Source organism: Podarcis cretensis, assembly GCF_951804945.1.
Source record: "Podarcis cretensis genome assembly, chromosome: 1".
Lineage (NCBI taxonomy): Eukaryota > Metazoa > Chordata > Lepidosauria > Squamata > Lacertidae > Podarcis > Podarcis cretensis.
Window position 1 is genome coordinate 95,658,086 of NC_137170.1, and position 17,354 is coordinate 95,675,439.

General features: G+C 39.1%; 1 protein-coding gene across 4 annotated transcripts in view; it reads right to left on the minus strand.

Moving 5' to 3' along the window:
* The window catches only part of ZNF148 (zinc finger protein 148), a 37,004-nt gene that overhangs the window by 15,490 nt on the left and 4,160 nt on the right, over positions 1–17,354 (minus strand). For 2 of the 4 annotated variants that reach the window (XM_079993460.1, XM_079993457.1), the window contains exons 2-3: positions 2,700–3,046; positions 839–967 (exon numbers count right to left, since the gene is read on the minus strand). In XM_079993460.1, the coding sequence (XP_079849586.1) occupies positions 839–967; positions 2,700–3,029 (459 nt within the window). In that variant the 5' untranslated portion in view covers positions 3,030–3,046. Of the gene's footprint in view, positions 1–838; positions 968–2,699; positions 3,047–3,716; positions 3,812–17,354 lie in introns of those variants that run through there. The other 2 variants (XM_079993458.1, XM_079993459.1) reach the window with 2 other exon arrangements.

Sequence of the window (17,354 nt, forward strand, 5' to 3'; positions counted from 1 at the left end):
TCAATACTAGAAAATGACCCTCCAGTACCCAACCTGCTCTCAATGTCTCTGGTCAATTTGTGATCTCTTACTATACAATATTAGGAAGATCTGAAGGACAACCTCTACAATGAAATAAAGGAAAAGGGGGGTTCTCAAACTATGACTGAAAATAGCTTCCAATCAGTGCTTCCAATTAGTTTTCATTAAACTTCAGGAACTGCAAATGAAAACAATAATAATACTGCAGTGGGCAAGTACTGAGTTTGAATTTGCAAGTGTAAATTGTATAGCAGGAAGCTGAATAAAAATATATTCAAATGCTTCATATTTTATGCTTCAAAATTCAGGCATAGCATTTTTGCTGCACTTCCTGAGAGGAAATTCAAAATGTACAACTCTGAAAACTGAATTTTAGATTAAAATGGCTTATTTAAAATTAGAAGCCTGTGAATGGAAGGCATTCATTTAATTTCAGGTGCATGCAGTAATCAATTTCAACACTTGTGCACCTGTCTGATTAAAAACAAAGTTGTTAGAAAAACACTATGATATTTAAATAAGCCCAATATTATTATTAATCTAAACAGTCTCCATAATTGATAAGTGGTCCTTAAAACTACACACTCATCAAAAGATAATATTTAGAGAAGGAGATGCCTGGGAAACAGATGTTAAAGTATGTCAAATATTCATGCTGTGAAAAGAATTTCAAAGAAACAAGCTATGAATATATTGTGGCTTGGCTTTGAGATTAAAGTTAGGTGGCTGAATCTATGGTTTCCAAATACTATCATTTCCAATTGCAAATTCAAGGAAAATCTCCAGTTGCCTTCAAGGTTCAAATTAAATGTCTTACCTTTGCTGGTGAACGCTGTTTCCTTTTCTTCTTCTTTTGCATATCTAAACCCTCTCGTATTAGCTTTTTGTCCCTTTTCTGCTGCTCTGCTACATCAGTAAATGTAATTTCTTGTTTCACGCTGATCTGCTAGGATATGAAGTGCCAGCATCAGATAATATTAATTACATATGACACATATAATTACATATAAGACACATTTTAACAAATTCTTTCAAAAATAGTAATACATCTGGAATTACTTTATACCCTTCGTACTGTATTGGGGAAGAGGCTATTTTAAAAAGTCCTATTTGTGGCGAGTATTCCAATATGGTACTCCTTTCATACCTTCAAGCACAGAAGCTTGGATTACATGCCACATATAATTTAACATTTAACAAAGAAATTTCACCTGACAAAAACACTTTATAATTTAAGATATGGTTATGTTGGCATTTGAACCACAGTTTCACTGTTCTAAGCCAAACCCTCATTTTTGCCAAAGAACTACTATGATAATTTCAACCCTTCTTTTAAATTCTGGTCTCTTCCTGCTGTGAATCAAACATTCATTTCTGCCAGTGGAACAGAAAGCCACCATGACAATATCAAACCTATTTGAAGGGGCCATCCTTTAAAGGGGCATGTGGATGAGGAATCAGGAACCTTTCCCTACTCCAAAGCTTACTTCCCTGCTTCCCTTCAAACAGTTTTCTCCCAGGCAAGATCAGAGGCCCAGCTAGAAACAAAAGCTCTCGGAGCAGGAAAGTGTACCACAAGTATCCTGCATATGCTGTGAAAGTCAGACACCCACCTAACCCCCTTGTTTTTTGTTACTAGAGCTGTTCCATGTTCAAACACACACAGCTTCTGTCACCTCAATTTTCTCCCCTAAGGTTGTGAACTGTACTTTCAGCAACAAGACTCTGTTATAGAAGCAGACCAAAAAACCAAACACCTGGTGTAAATCGAGTTGCTGATTGATTTTCAAGGCTTGAAAGTCTTCCACTACAGTGAGAATTTATTATTTTATTCTGGTAACAGTTTGAAAGCATCTCATTCTTTTCTAAAGTTCCCGTTACTTTCTTACAACAAAGCACCATCAACGTAAAACGGTATTTTAACCCAGCTGCAATCTAAGAAGCTATTCCTCACACACGCAGAATTAACTGTGTAAACTCCACTGCTTTTCAATCCACATCATTAAATACCAATACTATACTGTGAAAGAAGTGCAGGAACCACAACAACACACTACTTCTTTGAATATAGCAGAAGCATTTTCAAGTCCTTATGTCCTGTGCAGGAAGAATGCAGACACTTAAAGTCAAATGAGCACCGTCTATGTAAGACATATATTTAAAAAGTGTATAAAATGTGTATTAAAACATGAGAACGTGTTCCTAAATAAACAGTGGTTGGTTCACAGCATCTAAGATTCCCAAGATTTTTAGAAAGGTTAAGATTGTTATCCAAAAGCAGTCCTTCTTGGCGCATAACTCCCCCCGTCCCAAAGTTGATTGCAAATACATCTATTATGACTATACTATTTTTTACAGAGGAAGAAATAAGGGAACCAGGGGCTGATAATTCAGCCATGGGCTCTATTCCTAGCTCACACTTTAAGTCAATATCTGATTACCCCCTTAACTGTGGAAACAGCACCAGAGATAAAAACAAGCCATGGGATTTATAGCATTTTGTTGTTGTTGTTAAAAAACAAGAACCTCCAATTCTTTTTTCTCAAGAGTAATGAACTACTTTTATTTTAGTTTTCATTTGGTTGTTCCTGCCATACTTTTTTTTTTAAAAAAAAGCAGACCTTTTGATATGATTTGCTCAACTTTTAAGTGCAAGCCCTGATAAATAAATTGCTTACAGGGACATTGACCGCATACTGAAGCCCTTGAGGAAGCCTGTCTTGCCCCTCCATCTCATCATCATTTTTCACCGTCTCTTCGTGGACCATGAGTTCATCCTGGGGGATCATTTCTTGCTGCCGAAGTTCACTTTCCTGTAGCACTTCTTCTGCAGAAAGGATTTCCTGGTGCGCCATAGCCCGGTCTTGAAGCACTGCTTCCTGGCGTTCCACAGGAACTGCCGACTGGTCAGATGCAGCCCCCATTCCAACCATATCCCTGGATGACTGCATTTGCTCTATGCTACCACATTTAAGAAACAATACTCCCAGCTTATCTTCAATGTTCATTCTTAAGTGCAATTAACCTGCAAATACAAAAACAAAAAAAAACAAAACTCAATTAGCAGAGTATTTACCATTTATTTCATTTTTGTTACATAAGTAGACAGTTACACCTCAAAAAAGACAAACAGAACAAGAAAAACGATTTTTAAAGAATGATACAATAAAAGAAAAAAAGTAAGCAATACAACAGAGCTAATAGGCAGAGTGTTTAAAAACAGAGCCCCACACTGAAGCTTCACTGACAATATTTGGGTATTTATGGATACATACATGGGAAATGTAAGGCATGTTGATGAACACTTTTACTCTTCTTATGGGTTATTTGTGTTTTTTGTGATACTTTGTTCTATAATTTTAAAGGTCACTCTAACTTGTTTGTAAAAAAACACACGAATCACCATATTAAGAATAATTTCACAAAAATCTGAATACAGGGTCTTTGTAAATCTCTCCCTAGAAAAAGGATAAGAAGTGCATCCCTCAACAAATACATGCCAACTACTCATAAAGTCTCAAATTCTGACACTTTTTGCAAAAAGATTCCAAACTGGGAATAGAATTTCAGAGTGCAAAAGATTCACTCCTTCCTTAGGTTTGGATCTGGAGCAGTTCAGGTAGAAAAAACAGATTTATGCTCGCGAGATAGATGCACCATTTAATTTTTTTAGCTTGAAATTTTCCAAACTGCACCTTACTTCAAAACATGGGGCAGTAGCTAACAAGGTGCTTCTGCTGGTGCAAGGACTTTTGGTTGCACACTGAAACTTCCCTTTCCTCTCCTCTTCCATGCCCTGAAGGACAAACATAGCATAAGAACGTAAGGGAGAGCTCTGCTGGATCACACTCAAGGCCTAGTTACTCCGGCATTCTGTTCTCACAGCAGTCAACCTGATGCCTATGGAGTCTCACTGGGTGAGTAGAAGTCCGCTTAGATTTTTCTTTTCATTTGTGGGAGAGGGGTGTGTTTTTGTGACCAACATAACATGCTAAACCAACCTTTATCATCCTTAACTCATCTGATTTTATTCCTAACAAAATTTATTCTCAATTTACCAAAAGAGACATACTGCCAACAAAGGAACATTACATTATTGTCTGTTTTCTTGGATAGATCTTTAAATGAAAATTAGATAGATAAAAATAGATAAATTCTGAATCAGCTTGCATGTCAAACTTCTCATAGGTAAAATCTGTTCTACACATGTGTAACATGCTATTTTGAAAAACCGTTGCCAGATAATTAAACTTTGGAAGATTATCTTTAAAATGATGCATACGTTAACTATATATGGAAAATGAGTCTGTAGATTGACATTTTCGTGAAATTGCCCTTTCCTGAATCAGTCAAAGGCTGAAGAAATATGCCTTGCTGCCGTTCAATTGCTTTAATTATTAAAGGACTAGACAGGCAATGAGAGAATTGCACTTAAATAAATTTTTCTGAAAAAAGTCACTACATACTAACAATTTCCTTGGCCCTAGCAGTTTTTAAGAATACTGGGTTAGGCAGAGACCTTCATGCAGAATGTGCTGCTAATTTAAGCACTAGCTCGCCTTCCTATCACCACAAGCCTTGTCAGAAACTTCACGAAACTCTTGTAAAGCGTTCATCAACGCCAAGTCTGAGAAGTCAAGCATTGCCTCTGTTTATGGATACAGCCAGTGCTTATGAGGGCCTATCCAAGATGGCTACTAGTGTACACCAGCACCTTATGCTTGATTACACACATGGTGGAAATCAAGAAAGCAACCATATTTCCCAGCAATAATTTACAGCAATGCTCTTGCAAGAAAGGCACATTCAGATGGCAAAGGCAAGACCACACAATTCAAACTGGAATTGATTTTTAAAAAAACATTATTGCGGGCCCCTCAAATTTATTTATATATTTAAAAGATGAAAGATAAAGATAGATGAAGGCACCTTTAACAAAATGATAGGCAAATTATTTAGATAAGGGGGGAAAGCTTTGTTTAAAGAGACATTTCACTGAAACTTTAAAAATAATGGAATTCTGCAATAGGTCAGCCGGAAAATTGGATTGTATCTACAAAAGGAAGTGTTTCCAAAACAAACTGACCCTTGACAAAATGCATGATATTATACACCATGTACTAGCTCTGGTACGTTAATATGCTCCCTGGAACAAAATAGTGGCTCTTAAAAGAAGACTTCTCCCTCCTTCTCAAAAACTATATATAACTTACTTAAGTAATCCTGCAGTTTATTATTTTCTAAAAATATTATCACTTTTTTTTAGAACATGCATGCTCATCAATTCAGCAACTGTCCCAAATTCTTTAAATTCTATATCAATTTCACAAACAGAATAGTTACCTAGTTTTTTTAAAAAAAACCCAGTATATTTTACTAGGTCTTGATAGGTAGTCGAAAGGATGGAATCCAATTTGATATATTTTCCTTACCATAAAACAAATCAAAAAACCTGTGGAAAATGCAATGAATAGTTTTTTTCCTGTCCTAAGTAGTCATGCTGCTGCCTGCAGATTGACCCATGGTGCTTGCATAGTTTCAGGCTCTGCTACACTGATCAACTCTACTGCACTGCATCTAGTTGCAATGCATCTCACACCATTTTTTACAATGAATTCTGGTTATTTATGGAAAATATAAAAACCATTAGATTCAATTCAAAAGCTACAGATATATGAGTGTTTTGAAAGTCACATATCAAAAGATTTTCCAGTATCCATTTAAGATCATGTTGATGATTCTACAAAAGGAAAGGAAGCAGGAAGTATCAGGAGAAATTGATATTTTGTACAACCACGGAACTGAAAACATAAAAGAAAAGGATTTATAGTGCTGAAGCATAATCATTGGCCCTTGACCTATTTAGACATAAGGTTGTGTCCAGTTTTGTCCTTCTGTTGATGGAGGTCTCCTTGATCCAGCAGAGATTCCATGAGGGCAAGTGATTTTAGAAATTTCCCCCTTTCTCCTGCAGATTTCCAGCGGAGGGCAAGGGATACTACAGATGGAGAGTAGCAAATCAGCTCTTAGCAGCTCCACTGGAACAAAGAGCCTTCAATCAGCAGAGGGGCACAATTGGATACAGCCCATTAGGGAATTGTCATTGAAAGTGAGGAGCCCAAGTGGTGCCCCTCTGGGTGTTTCTTAAGACATGCTGTATTTTTCTCTGCTTTTAAAAAGTGAATTGGTTTCACCGAAGTGTTATTTTATTGTGACCTCCCCTGTGAGGAAGAATGAGCTAGAAATTATCTTATGAATAAATCAGATACATAATTAAAAGCAATTCAGACACACATATATACTGCAGGGCAAGATGACTCTTATCACCCAGTCCTAGATTCAATGTGAATGCACAGGTTTTGTATGCGTATTTCCTCAGCTTGTTATTATGAATGGTTGAAGGACCAAACACTTCAGACCAAACTGGTAACCAGAGTACCAAACAACACAAAGGAGACCTGTTCCAGTTTGGGCAAAGATCTACAAAGCAACAAATTAGGTTGCAAGGCAAGAAATAATTCTTTACCACTCAATCTGATTCTATGAAAGTAACGTTCAGATTAATAATAGCCCCAAACAGAAACATTGTTAGGAATGATCCATTCTAGTCTGCCAGTACAATGAAAGAATATAGCAGGCCACTTATCTGACAAGGTTTTAAGAATCACAGAGATATCATAGCTCAGCAACAGCAGCACAAGCCTTGCAGGGAGAAGGTCCCAGGCTCAGTCGTTATCTGTTAAAAATGGATCTTGGCTGGGAAAAATCTCACCGCACAACCTTGAAGAGCTGTTGTCAGATAGAATATATACCACAGGGCAAGATGATGAAACGGTTGGATTTGTTATAAGATGGTTTCATATCTTCATGTGATCCTCATCACCCAGTTTTGAGAATGTGAGATTTTTCTGAAGGATTGGCACTGCTAGGCAAGATGCCTCCATTGTGAAGGAAATCAGCCCTGAGTGCTCACTGAAAGAACAGATCCTGAAGCTGAGGCTCCAATACTCTGGCTACCTCATGAGAAGAGAAGACTCCTTAGAAAAGACCCTGATGTTGGGAAAGATTGAGGGCACAAGGAGAAGGGGACGACAGAGGACGAGATGGTTGGACAGTGTTCTCAAAGCTACCAACATGCAGGAGGAAGTGGAAGGAGGAAGTGGAAGACAGGAGTGCCTGGCATGCTCTGGTCCATGGGGTCACAAAGAGTCGGACACGACTAAACAACAACAACAACAAGGCATGGTGCCCTAATGTTCTGACTCAGCATAAGACAGCTGCATATACAGTCATGTAACTGCGTCATTATCCAGTGCTGGATGAGAATACGTAGCGTCATATCAATAATTGCTTATGATACTGCCATATCATTATCCACCACATACGATAACAAAAACCTCTGCCCCAGCCACAGAATCTAAATGCATCAGTACACATTACCACTCTAGTTTTGTCCAGTGCCTTTTTAAAAGAAGAAAAAAAGATGTTGGTACTCACCATGAAGTTGTTACAGTGAGTGCCATACTTTTAACGGTGGGGGGGAGCTGCCAGTACTGCATACCCTTGAGTACCCCCAGAAAAAAAGCACTGGTCTTGTATTTCATGCAAAAAGCCTGTTCACAACTTTTGCAAGTGAATTCAGTTGTATAGCCTTTCACAGCAATGCTAAACATACTGCTCAAGTATAAAAACTTCTGCTCTGAGCTGGGACATAACTCCCTGTCTTGTTCAAAACCCCAAAAGAGTTAATAGCAGAAAGATTAACCTCTGTATACACTGAGCTTCAAGTGCACAAAATTACAGGCAAGAATATCTTCCAGTCAATTTTCTTGATCTTTACAATAAAAAATAAAAAATTAGCACTGTAATAAAAGAGTAAGAAAGTTCTTCTATTACATGTAAGATTTTTTAACAGTATGTCAGTAAAATTCCTATACAGTACTGTTTTATCTTAGGAGCATTTCCACTTCTGCAGAGACTCCACAGGGGCTCCCTCTAACTTCCCATCAGCTGATCAGAGGTAGCAGCAACCTCCTTTGAATTTTAAGAGATATCAGTGAACTGATGTCATTATGATATCAGGAAACTGGCAGGTGGGTGGTCCCAGCCATTTGGCCATTCCATGTTTTAAAGACCTGTATTAAAAAGGTATGTTGCTCAATGAAAGAATAAAGTCATGATAAATAGAGAACTTACAGAGAAATTGGTTTTATACCAAAATACAACTTCATTAAACAATGACACTATATTTTAAATTGATTTGGTCCTATTGATTTCCATAGAATTAAATCACTTGAAATGCAAAGCAAGAAAGGCAAATGGGCAGAGGTAATTCTTGCGAAACAAAGTCATAAATTGCAACTGTTACTTGTTAGTTTAGCGTATTTATACAACATTAAACTGTATAAACATTATTAATTAATTTATTTCCATTTCAAACCTGCCTTTTGAAAGCTTGGGAATAATGTAACACTAAACAGAAAAAGCCACTACTGCCCCATATCTTTTTGACTTAGGGCATTGAAAGTCAGCCTAAGTAAGCAAAATGCTGTAGACTTGAAATCTTGTGAGCCTCTAAGGAGGAGAGTACCACCATTTGGGGGCAGCTACTAAGATAACCTCTCTACATGTCCTTTTGTTTCAACTTGGCAGATGCACATCTTAAAGATTGGAATGGTACACGTGAAAGTGAGACTGGGTTTGTAAGGTACAGGAAGCTTTAGAGGTAATACGCTATGTTCCATTTCAACAAAAGAAATCAACACACCCTTAAAAGTGTAACTGCCAAAGAGAATGGGATCACTGATGCTTCTAAGAGTCTGATACTCTACGCATAGAGACAACTGGAAAGAAGAGTGAATGCTAGTTCCACTTGCTGACCAGGAGCTAGACTCGCACTCTGGAAAAGCACTAAAAGCCATTGGTATTACCACTCCAGCAGAGGAGAAAATCCCCTTCACATCACAGAAGCACTGTGCAATGAGGTTTTCAAGATGGGAAGAGAGGTCCCTGCAAAGACATTTCCTAACACCGGTACATCCTTGTGCCAGCAAGGAACTGTTCCCTTGCTCTGCTCTGCATGCCACCACAGCTTTTGTGGCACAAAACTTTGCTATCACAGCAACAAGAGGGAACAGAATTGAGCTGCCACTTGGAGAATTTCTCCTGTGGCATATGAGCAAATCCGAAGACTGAAGCAATGCCATTTAACTCCACAGCATTAGTGAAGCAGAAAGTTCAACAAGATCAGTGTCTTTCAAATGTTCAGATGCAGCCATTCAGAGCTGAGTGACGGAACCACAATATCATAGCTTGCATTCTGCAACAAAAAGCCTGGAGCTCTGCAGATTTGCATGTGTTGAATCTGTAATGCAGAGCTAGCCAGCACAGTACCCTCCAGATGTTGCTGAATTAAAAGTCCCATCACCCTGACCACTGGTCATGCTGTTTGGTGAAATGGGGACTATGTAATCCACACACAAAAAGGCTTTTAAATGTCTCTTTTTGATTGTTAATATATTGTATTTCTGCTTTGAATCATTTTCAATATAAAGCAATTAAAGATTTTTTTCTTGATTAACAAACATCTGTAGGGCACCATGTTGACTATCTGTGCTGTAATGTTCCCAACATTATTACTCTAAAATATAAAATTATTATTTCTCTTTGTTCATGTTGTGCTATTGATTTAAAACTGGCTTACTTAATGCTATGTGCAAGGAGAACGGGATGAGGAATATTTAGCCCTGCTTTTTTCTATCCAGTGACATCGCAATGCAACAGACAGTTAAATTACCAACTGCACTGGGCATTTTTGCCTTAAGGGAACATTTGACCATGGACTAATCCATTGACTAGAATTGAAAGCAAGGACTCCATACTCATCTGACAGTTCTCATTATTATTATTATTTATTAAATTTGGTCACACTGGTTGATGACCTCCGGCGGGCTAGGGACAAAGGTGAGAGCTGTTTCCTAGTTCTGTTGGAACTCTCAGCGGCTTTTGACACCACTGACCATAACATCCTTCTGGACCGTCTTGAGGGGCTGGGAGCTGGGGGCACTGTCATACAGTGGTTCCGCTCCTTCCTCCTGGGCCGTGTTCAGAAAGGGGGGGATCAGTGTTCAGACCCCTGAGCTCTCACTTGTGGGGTGCCTCAGGGTTCTGTCCTCTCCCCCATGCTTTTCAACATCTACATGCAGCCGCTGGGAGAGATCATCAGAGGGTTTGGGCTGGGTGTTCATCAGTATGCGGATGATAACCAGCTCTACCTCTCTTTCAAATTGGAACCAGTGAAGGTGGTGAAGGTCCTGTGTGAGTATCTGGAGGCGGTTGGAGGATGGATGGCGGCTAACAGATTGAGGTTGAATCCTGACAAGACAGAAGTACTGTTTTGGGGGGACAGGAGGCGGGCGGGTATAGAGGACTCCCTGGTCCTGAATGGGGTAACTGTGCCCCTGAAGGACCAGGTGCGCAGCCTGGGAGTCATTCTGGACTCACAGCTGTCTATGGAGGCACAGGTCAATTCTGTGTCCAGGGCAGCTGTTTATCAGCTCCATCTGGTATGCAGGCTAAGACCCTACCTGCCCGCAGACTGTCTCGCCAGAGTGGTGCATGCTCTGGTTATCTTTCACTTGGACTACTGCAATGCGCTCTCTGTGGGGCTACCTTTGAAGGTGACCCAGAAACTACAACTAATCCAGAATGCGGCAGCTAGACTGGTGACTGGGGGTGGCCACCGAGACCACATAACACCGGTCTTGAAACACCTGCATTGGCTCCCAGTACGTTTCCGAGCACAATTCAAAGTGTTGGTGCTGACCTTTAAAGCCCTAAATGGCCTCGGTCCAGTATACCTGAAGGAGCGTCTCCACCTCCATCGTTCTGCCTCAGACACTGAGGTCCAGTGCCGAGGGCCTTCTGGCGGTTCTCTTGCTACGAGAAGCCAAGTTACAGGGAACCAGGCTGAGGGCCTTCTCGCTAGTGGCACCCGCCCTGTGGAACGCCCTCCCATCAGATGTCAAAGAGAAAAATAACTACCAAACTTTTAAAAGACATCTGAAGGCAGCCCTGTTTAGGGAAGCTTTTAATGTTTAATAGGTTATTGCATTTTAGTGTTTTGTTGGAAGCCGGCCAGAGTGGGCAGGGCATAAATAAATTATTATTATTATTATTATTATTATTATTATTATTATTATTATTATTAATTTATAGCCACCCTTCCTCCCAAAAAGGGCCAGGACAGCAAACACACAAACAAACAAAAACAACTGAAACAGCTAAAAGCAATTCCAATATAGATGCATGCAATAATCCAATTTCAGAAACTTGTGCATATTAATTCCTGGGACAGCATCCAAGGTGTCAACCTGCTTGCACAACGAACTTCTGTTTGCACAATGGGGCTCCCCTCCTCCTCCCTTTCCCCCTGCAGCTCCCCGCACACCCCCAAAATCTGTTCTGGGGCAGACTGAATGGATATTTTGGGGAGGAGGGAAACAGGAAGCCCCACACATCCACTGCTGCAACGGCTGGGTATCTCCTGTGCAGAAGCGACAAGTGGAGCACTGGTAAAGGAACAACAGCAGCAAGTCAGGGGTCAATTGGGCAGTTGCACTGGAAACAATTGTGTAAGCTACCATGCTCAAAGAACAGCTCATTTGATCAGGTGCAAAGTCCCATTGAAGCCTCCAGCTTGCCTGTTGCATTTCACTTTTGTAAACCTCTTCAGATTTCATAGGTTGCGGCATTAACTCAAATAAATAACAACCAAGACAAATAGCAGTACTAATGATCTGGGCAGGGGCTTCCAGTAAGATTACACATTTTATAAGACTTTCTCTGTTCGATAACAGCCAAAAGACTACAGATGGAGCAGATACTTTGAGAAAAGTGTGTATCTTTGGTGTTCTAGAGTATAATCATTCTTCTGTGAGCTCATTTGCTATTTTAAGGATAAGTGGGTTTCTCCCACACAGATACTATTTGTGTATTTGGTCTTTTATATAAAAGTTGTGTGCAACACCTTTAAAGCAGGTAAGCACCCATTAGAAAGTCTGATTGCCTTGGCAAACAAAAAGAAAGGAGGGCCAGGATATTTATTACCTGTACTTCCAAAGTTCTCATCATTAAGCTGACTTGGGTTTCTTGCTTGAGTCATGTGGAATCAGCAGTTCTACAACATGGTCTCTACAAAATACTTCCACCTGGACTGATGGGGTCCTCAGGTTGCTGATGAATGGGTGGTGGTCCTACATTTTACCAAAATTACTATCTTCCATCACACCAAATTCTGCAATTCTAACGTTTAAAGAGTACTTTTATCACCATATGCCAATTTTAATATTAGCAGCCTAGGTGCATTGTTTGTGGTATCTTTTAAAAATGAGTATCATCCAAGGAAAATTAAGCTATATGTTACATTTTTTAAAAAGGCAAAAATAAAGTAATGGTGTGAACCAGGGTGTTTAACCATTTTTAGGCTGAGGGCCACACTAATCCATGGAAACCAAATGTCAAAGTGGATGTGGCCAAAGTGAAAAAGTGAGTGTAGGTGAACTGTAAAAGGAAGTGAGCCTTCCCCCTTTTTAAGGACACTTCCGGAGGTTCCTGGGGGTCAGGAAAAAAACTTTTCATACCATGCAATCACAGCAGGGGGGCTGTGGGAGTGATGGGGGGGAGGAATTTGGGACAAATTGTTGAGAGGTCATGAAACCTTCTGGCATTACAGTATCGCAGGAGCAGTCAGTTTAAAACAGTTTTTTTTGGGGGGGGGTTAAAAATGTTAACTTTGGAGGACCACAATAAACCTTTTGACACATCACAGCAAGGATCCACAGGAGAGTTTTTTTAAAAAATAAACTGCAAATTATGGGAGGGTCAAAAAACCCTATTAGGAGCCTGCATACAGCCCACAAGTTAGCAACACCTGTTGATAACATTTCATTGATAACATTTCATTGAAACTGGCCAATCAAATGCAATGCTTTGCAAAATTCAAAAATCAGTGCAAATGTGAAACTGCTCAAAAAATAAAATATTGCACTAAAGTGCTATAATGATATGTGATCTATTTAATAATATAGGTGGTATAACAAGGCATAGCAGCTTTTAGTTGCTTTATTTGCTGTAACCAAATTCTTGATGGCTTGACAACTTAAGGATCCCAGGCAACCCACAAGGAAACAATGGCTCTTAGAAGTGTGGGAGATTCTTATCATGAAAAAAATTGACATTTCAAATTAAGCTAGATAGACAGTTTATCAGAAAATAATCATTTTAGGAAAATGTGGCATCCACTCATTACGTATTTTGGAGAGTTGTGTTAGCTCTTAGCTCTGTTGAAATATGTGTATATACACTTACAGTGATGAGCAATGAATGATATCAATTCTCTTAAATGGCTGGGGGCTGTTTACTTGCTTTGAACCCAGAGTTAGGTGTTCATGTTAAACAGGATATAATGTACTGCTTTATTGACAATCTCAAATAGAGAGAATGATAAAATGGCTAAGATGCTGATTTTACACTGATCTCCTTCATTCAATTTTGAAAGGTAATGGCACTCTTTGACCCTAGTAAAGTATAATCTCTTCAAACTGAGTAGACAGAGCAGTTTCCAAATTGCACAACATCACCCCTTGCAAACTAAGATTTTAATAGCAATATTCCTATTTTAAAAATGCATAGTGTTCCAATATACCTGTGTCAAACCAATTTTCCCATGCACCTGTTGAAGGGTAGTACATTCACATCCTGTTACATGCTTATGACTTTCTATATGGTTTCTCAGTGGAGGGGCCATGGTGAACATTCAATGATGTCAACATGCAGTGGGACTTCCGTTTCTTCCCCCCCCCCCGCCCCGCAGCTCCCTGTGCACCTTGCAAATACACTCCTGTGAGTTGGGGAACCCCCTGAGCATATTGCAGGGTGCAGGTGCTTTCAAGGTGGGAAAAGAAGAAGGAATGAACCGCTTTTGTCACAATGGGTATCACCTCATACTTTTTCTTTACCCAGTGGTGTGCAGGATACTCTTTAAATAATAGTCTAAATATTAACTTTCAATCCTTGCAGGCTTTGACTGAATTCTAAATAATGATTAGGTGCTTATACAAAAAATAAAAATAAAAAATGGAACCCTAGCATTACCATAGCTGGTTGGAGGAAAAACCTGTCTTCTGAAAGGTTTGCAACTGATCTTAAATTAGAGAATCCTTTTGTGAAAGAAAGAAATAACATCCCAACTCTACATTTGTAGTTGAGGTTTTCTTCTTCAGATATTATTCTGAAGCATCCAATAATCATCTCCAATACATGAAAAGAGAGAAGTAAAGTTCAGTATTTTTCAATTCTCTATTAAGTTATATTCAAATTGCAGAATTATGAGAGCTCTTAAAAGGGTGTCCTTCTATCACCATCTGATCTATTGCTACATAGACCAAAGCAGTCAGAATGATAAAGAAATTATTTACAGAAAAACCCTAAGCAAAACCCCAGTTTATGAAACTTTAGTAGTAATTACATTACCTTATTGTTCCTCTAATCACTTAGACATGACTTGAAGAGGTATCAGTTTAAATGTATATAATTTATCAAAAACATGTTACTTTGGACTGTATCCAAGTACATTATATTTAAGAGTACAACCACTGAAGTAAATGGACCTAAGTAAGCAATGTCAATCCAAGGGTTTATTCTGAACAGGACCAACATTGGACATAGTCCTCTATCTTTTTAACGGTTATCTATCATATATGGTCACAGGCCAAAACCCCAGTTTTTTTGCAAAGACAAAAACTATGTTTAACAAAAACAAACAAAAGCACAGCCTCACATTTTCACATTCAGGGCAAGATGTGTTATAATAAATAGCCAGCCACAAGTGTTTGTTCAATACTGGTAAACTAGTTCTGCATACAGATTTTAATAGAAGCCCCAGCCTGAATGAACCCTTCTCAAAGTTAAGTAAATATCAAGGCTACAACCCTGCACAAAGTTGCACATCTGCCAGTCCTACTGAAGTCTGAGGAACCTATTTGTGGATAACTCTGGCAGAACCGCAGCCAGCATTTGTGTAAAAAAATAAGCTCTCCCAACTCTCTATTCTGAAAAGGAAGAAAGCCTTTTCCCAAATCACTACTGGCAGTTCAACATCTATCTGTCCCACAAAAAGCAATTGTTATTGAAGATTAAAATCCAAAAAGACTAAGGTCCTTCAAACTAGTAACAACAGTTAACCTAGAAAATATTAGTTACACAAGAAAGATAACCAACAGAAAGGATATTGTACCTTTAAAACTCTATAAAGGTCTCTCTCTTTTTTGAAGACACTTATAAAAAACATGGTGGAATGTTATCCAACATAACTGGACCCCAATCTTCTAAAAATGACACAGAGCAAGAAGGCCTCACAAAAATGGTACTGAAATTGAATTGAATTGAATTGAAACTATCTATTGAATTCACATATTTTAGCCCTATTGTTATGTTGAAAATGAATACAATCTTACATTTTAGGAAAACTTTAAATCTAAAACTGAATTTTCATCTACAGTATAAGTGTCTCAACTTGTAAATGGAAAGTGTTGATGATCTCTCTTATGCCCCACAAGCACTTACTCCAAAATATTGTTTACATGGAATGTAACCAGATTAAGAGGGAATGGGATAGTGGATTCAATTGTGGTAGGTAGCAGATAGCCACAGATCTGGCAATACTGCTTTCAGATATTGGATTACAATTATATTTATGTAGGTCACCATTTAAGTCTGGATCTGAATGTTTCTGACCTTTCCACAACCATTTCTGAAGGAAAGCAAATGTATTTGGGCTAAGTTTTAGCAACAACTGAGTTGGCCATTTTCAATGTATTTCTTTATGAGAACACTTTGAGATTATTCCCATACAGGCATAAATATAAAAACCTCTGGGTTGGAATTATTCAATCACACAAATTTTTAGAGACAATCTCTGGACAGATACTCAGAAACTAGTGCTGACAAACTTTTTCTCAGAAATTCATAGCGGTGACCAATTCCAATGCAGGATCTTCCATTCATGCATCTCTACTGAAATCATTCCAAATGAACTCCCAAGGAGAAATACACAATGCTAGAAGAAGCAGGAAGTGTGTAGATGACGTTCAATTATCTCTATAGCTTAGAAGTAAGTGTATTTCTGGGTCCATAGTGGCACCCCAGTTTTATCTTCCTATTCATGCTGAGGTTGACTCTTAGTAAATACCCCTTGGTGCCCACTTAGCAATGCTCTCCTTATGACAAGGTATGTACCTTAATATACAACTATTTATAAATAAATGAACCCAAGCAGTATACTGCAAAATCCTTATCACATAGGAGTATGAGCTAGGCTAAGTTATGTATCCAAACAGTAGTTGTAGGAAGTAGACAGTATGTGCGTGCATGTCTCAGTTCCGTAATTCAGTACCTGAAAAAGAAATGTATTTGGGCCTATACTGGAAGCGAGGGAAGGAAGGTTTAAGATTGCTCTGCATCTGGAAACTGATGCATTTCACGTTCTGACAGTCTTGTGCAGCCTGATGCTCTACTTACTCAGAAGTAAATTCCACTGAGATTAATGACATTTACTCCCATGTAAGTGTGCACAAGCCTGCAGCCATAATCTATGTTTCTGACAGTCTGTCTCTAAGGAGACTGGAGTCCCCTGCTGAACAGGAAAAAGAAGCTAGATATCTCTGTTCTGCATATCTATTTACAGGCTCTTCAGATTCAGGGCATGTGGGTCTCTGTGAGACTTACTCTTGCGGCAACAATTCTGAAAGAGGAAGGGGAAAATCCTGCAGATTTATCTACCCATCTATATCAAAATGCAACACTCAGAGCAGGACAAAATTGCCTGTTAGGTGTTGAAGGTGCCTGTTCATAGGGATCTGTCAATCCCTTTGTCTCTAATGTTTGCCAGGCTGTCTTCAGGAATCCTAGGGATCCCTTGCTGGAACAGGAAGCAACCAGAGTTGGGGCTGGCCACTTCTGTATCAGGCTGTCAATCGCAGGTTTAGGTAGTTCAAGGGGCTGATGGCAAGGGGGTCACCCTTTGAAGTCATGACTGTCCCAGTGTCAAGCATCTGAAGGGTAGCCTATGTGACTTATTTTTTAAAAAACAACAACCCTCAAGGTTATAAAAACTGCAAAGAGGGGAGAGGAAGAAATCACTGTGGGCCAAAGGTTTAGGAATGTGCATTTCTGTAGATCGGTCATCCCTGCAGGTCCCTTTGTCTGCCAGGCTCTCTTCTCCTTTTTTTTTATTTTTAGGGAGGCCACCTTGGAAGAAGAAAAAGAAGAAGGGG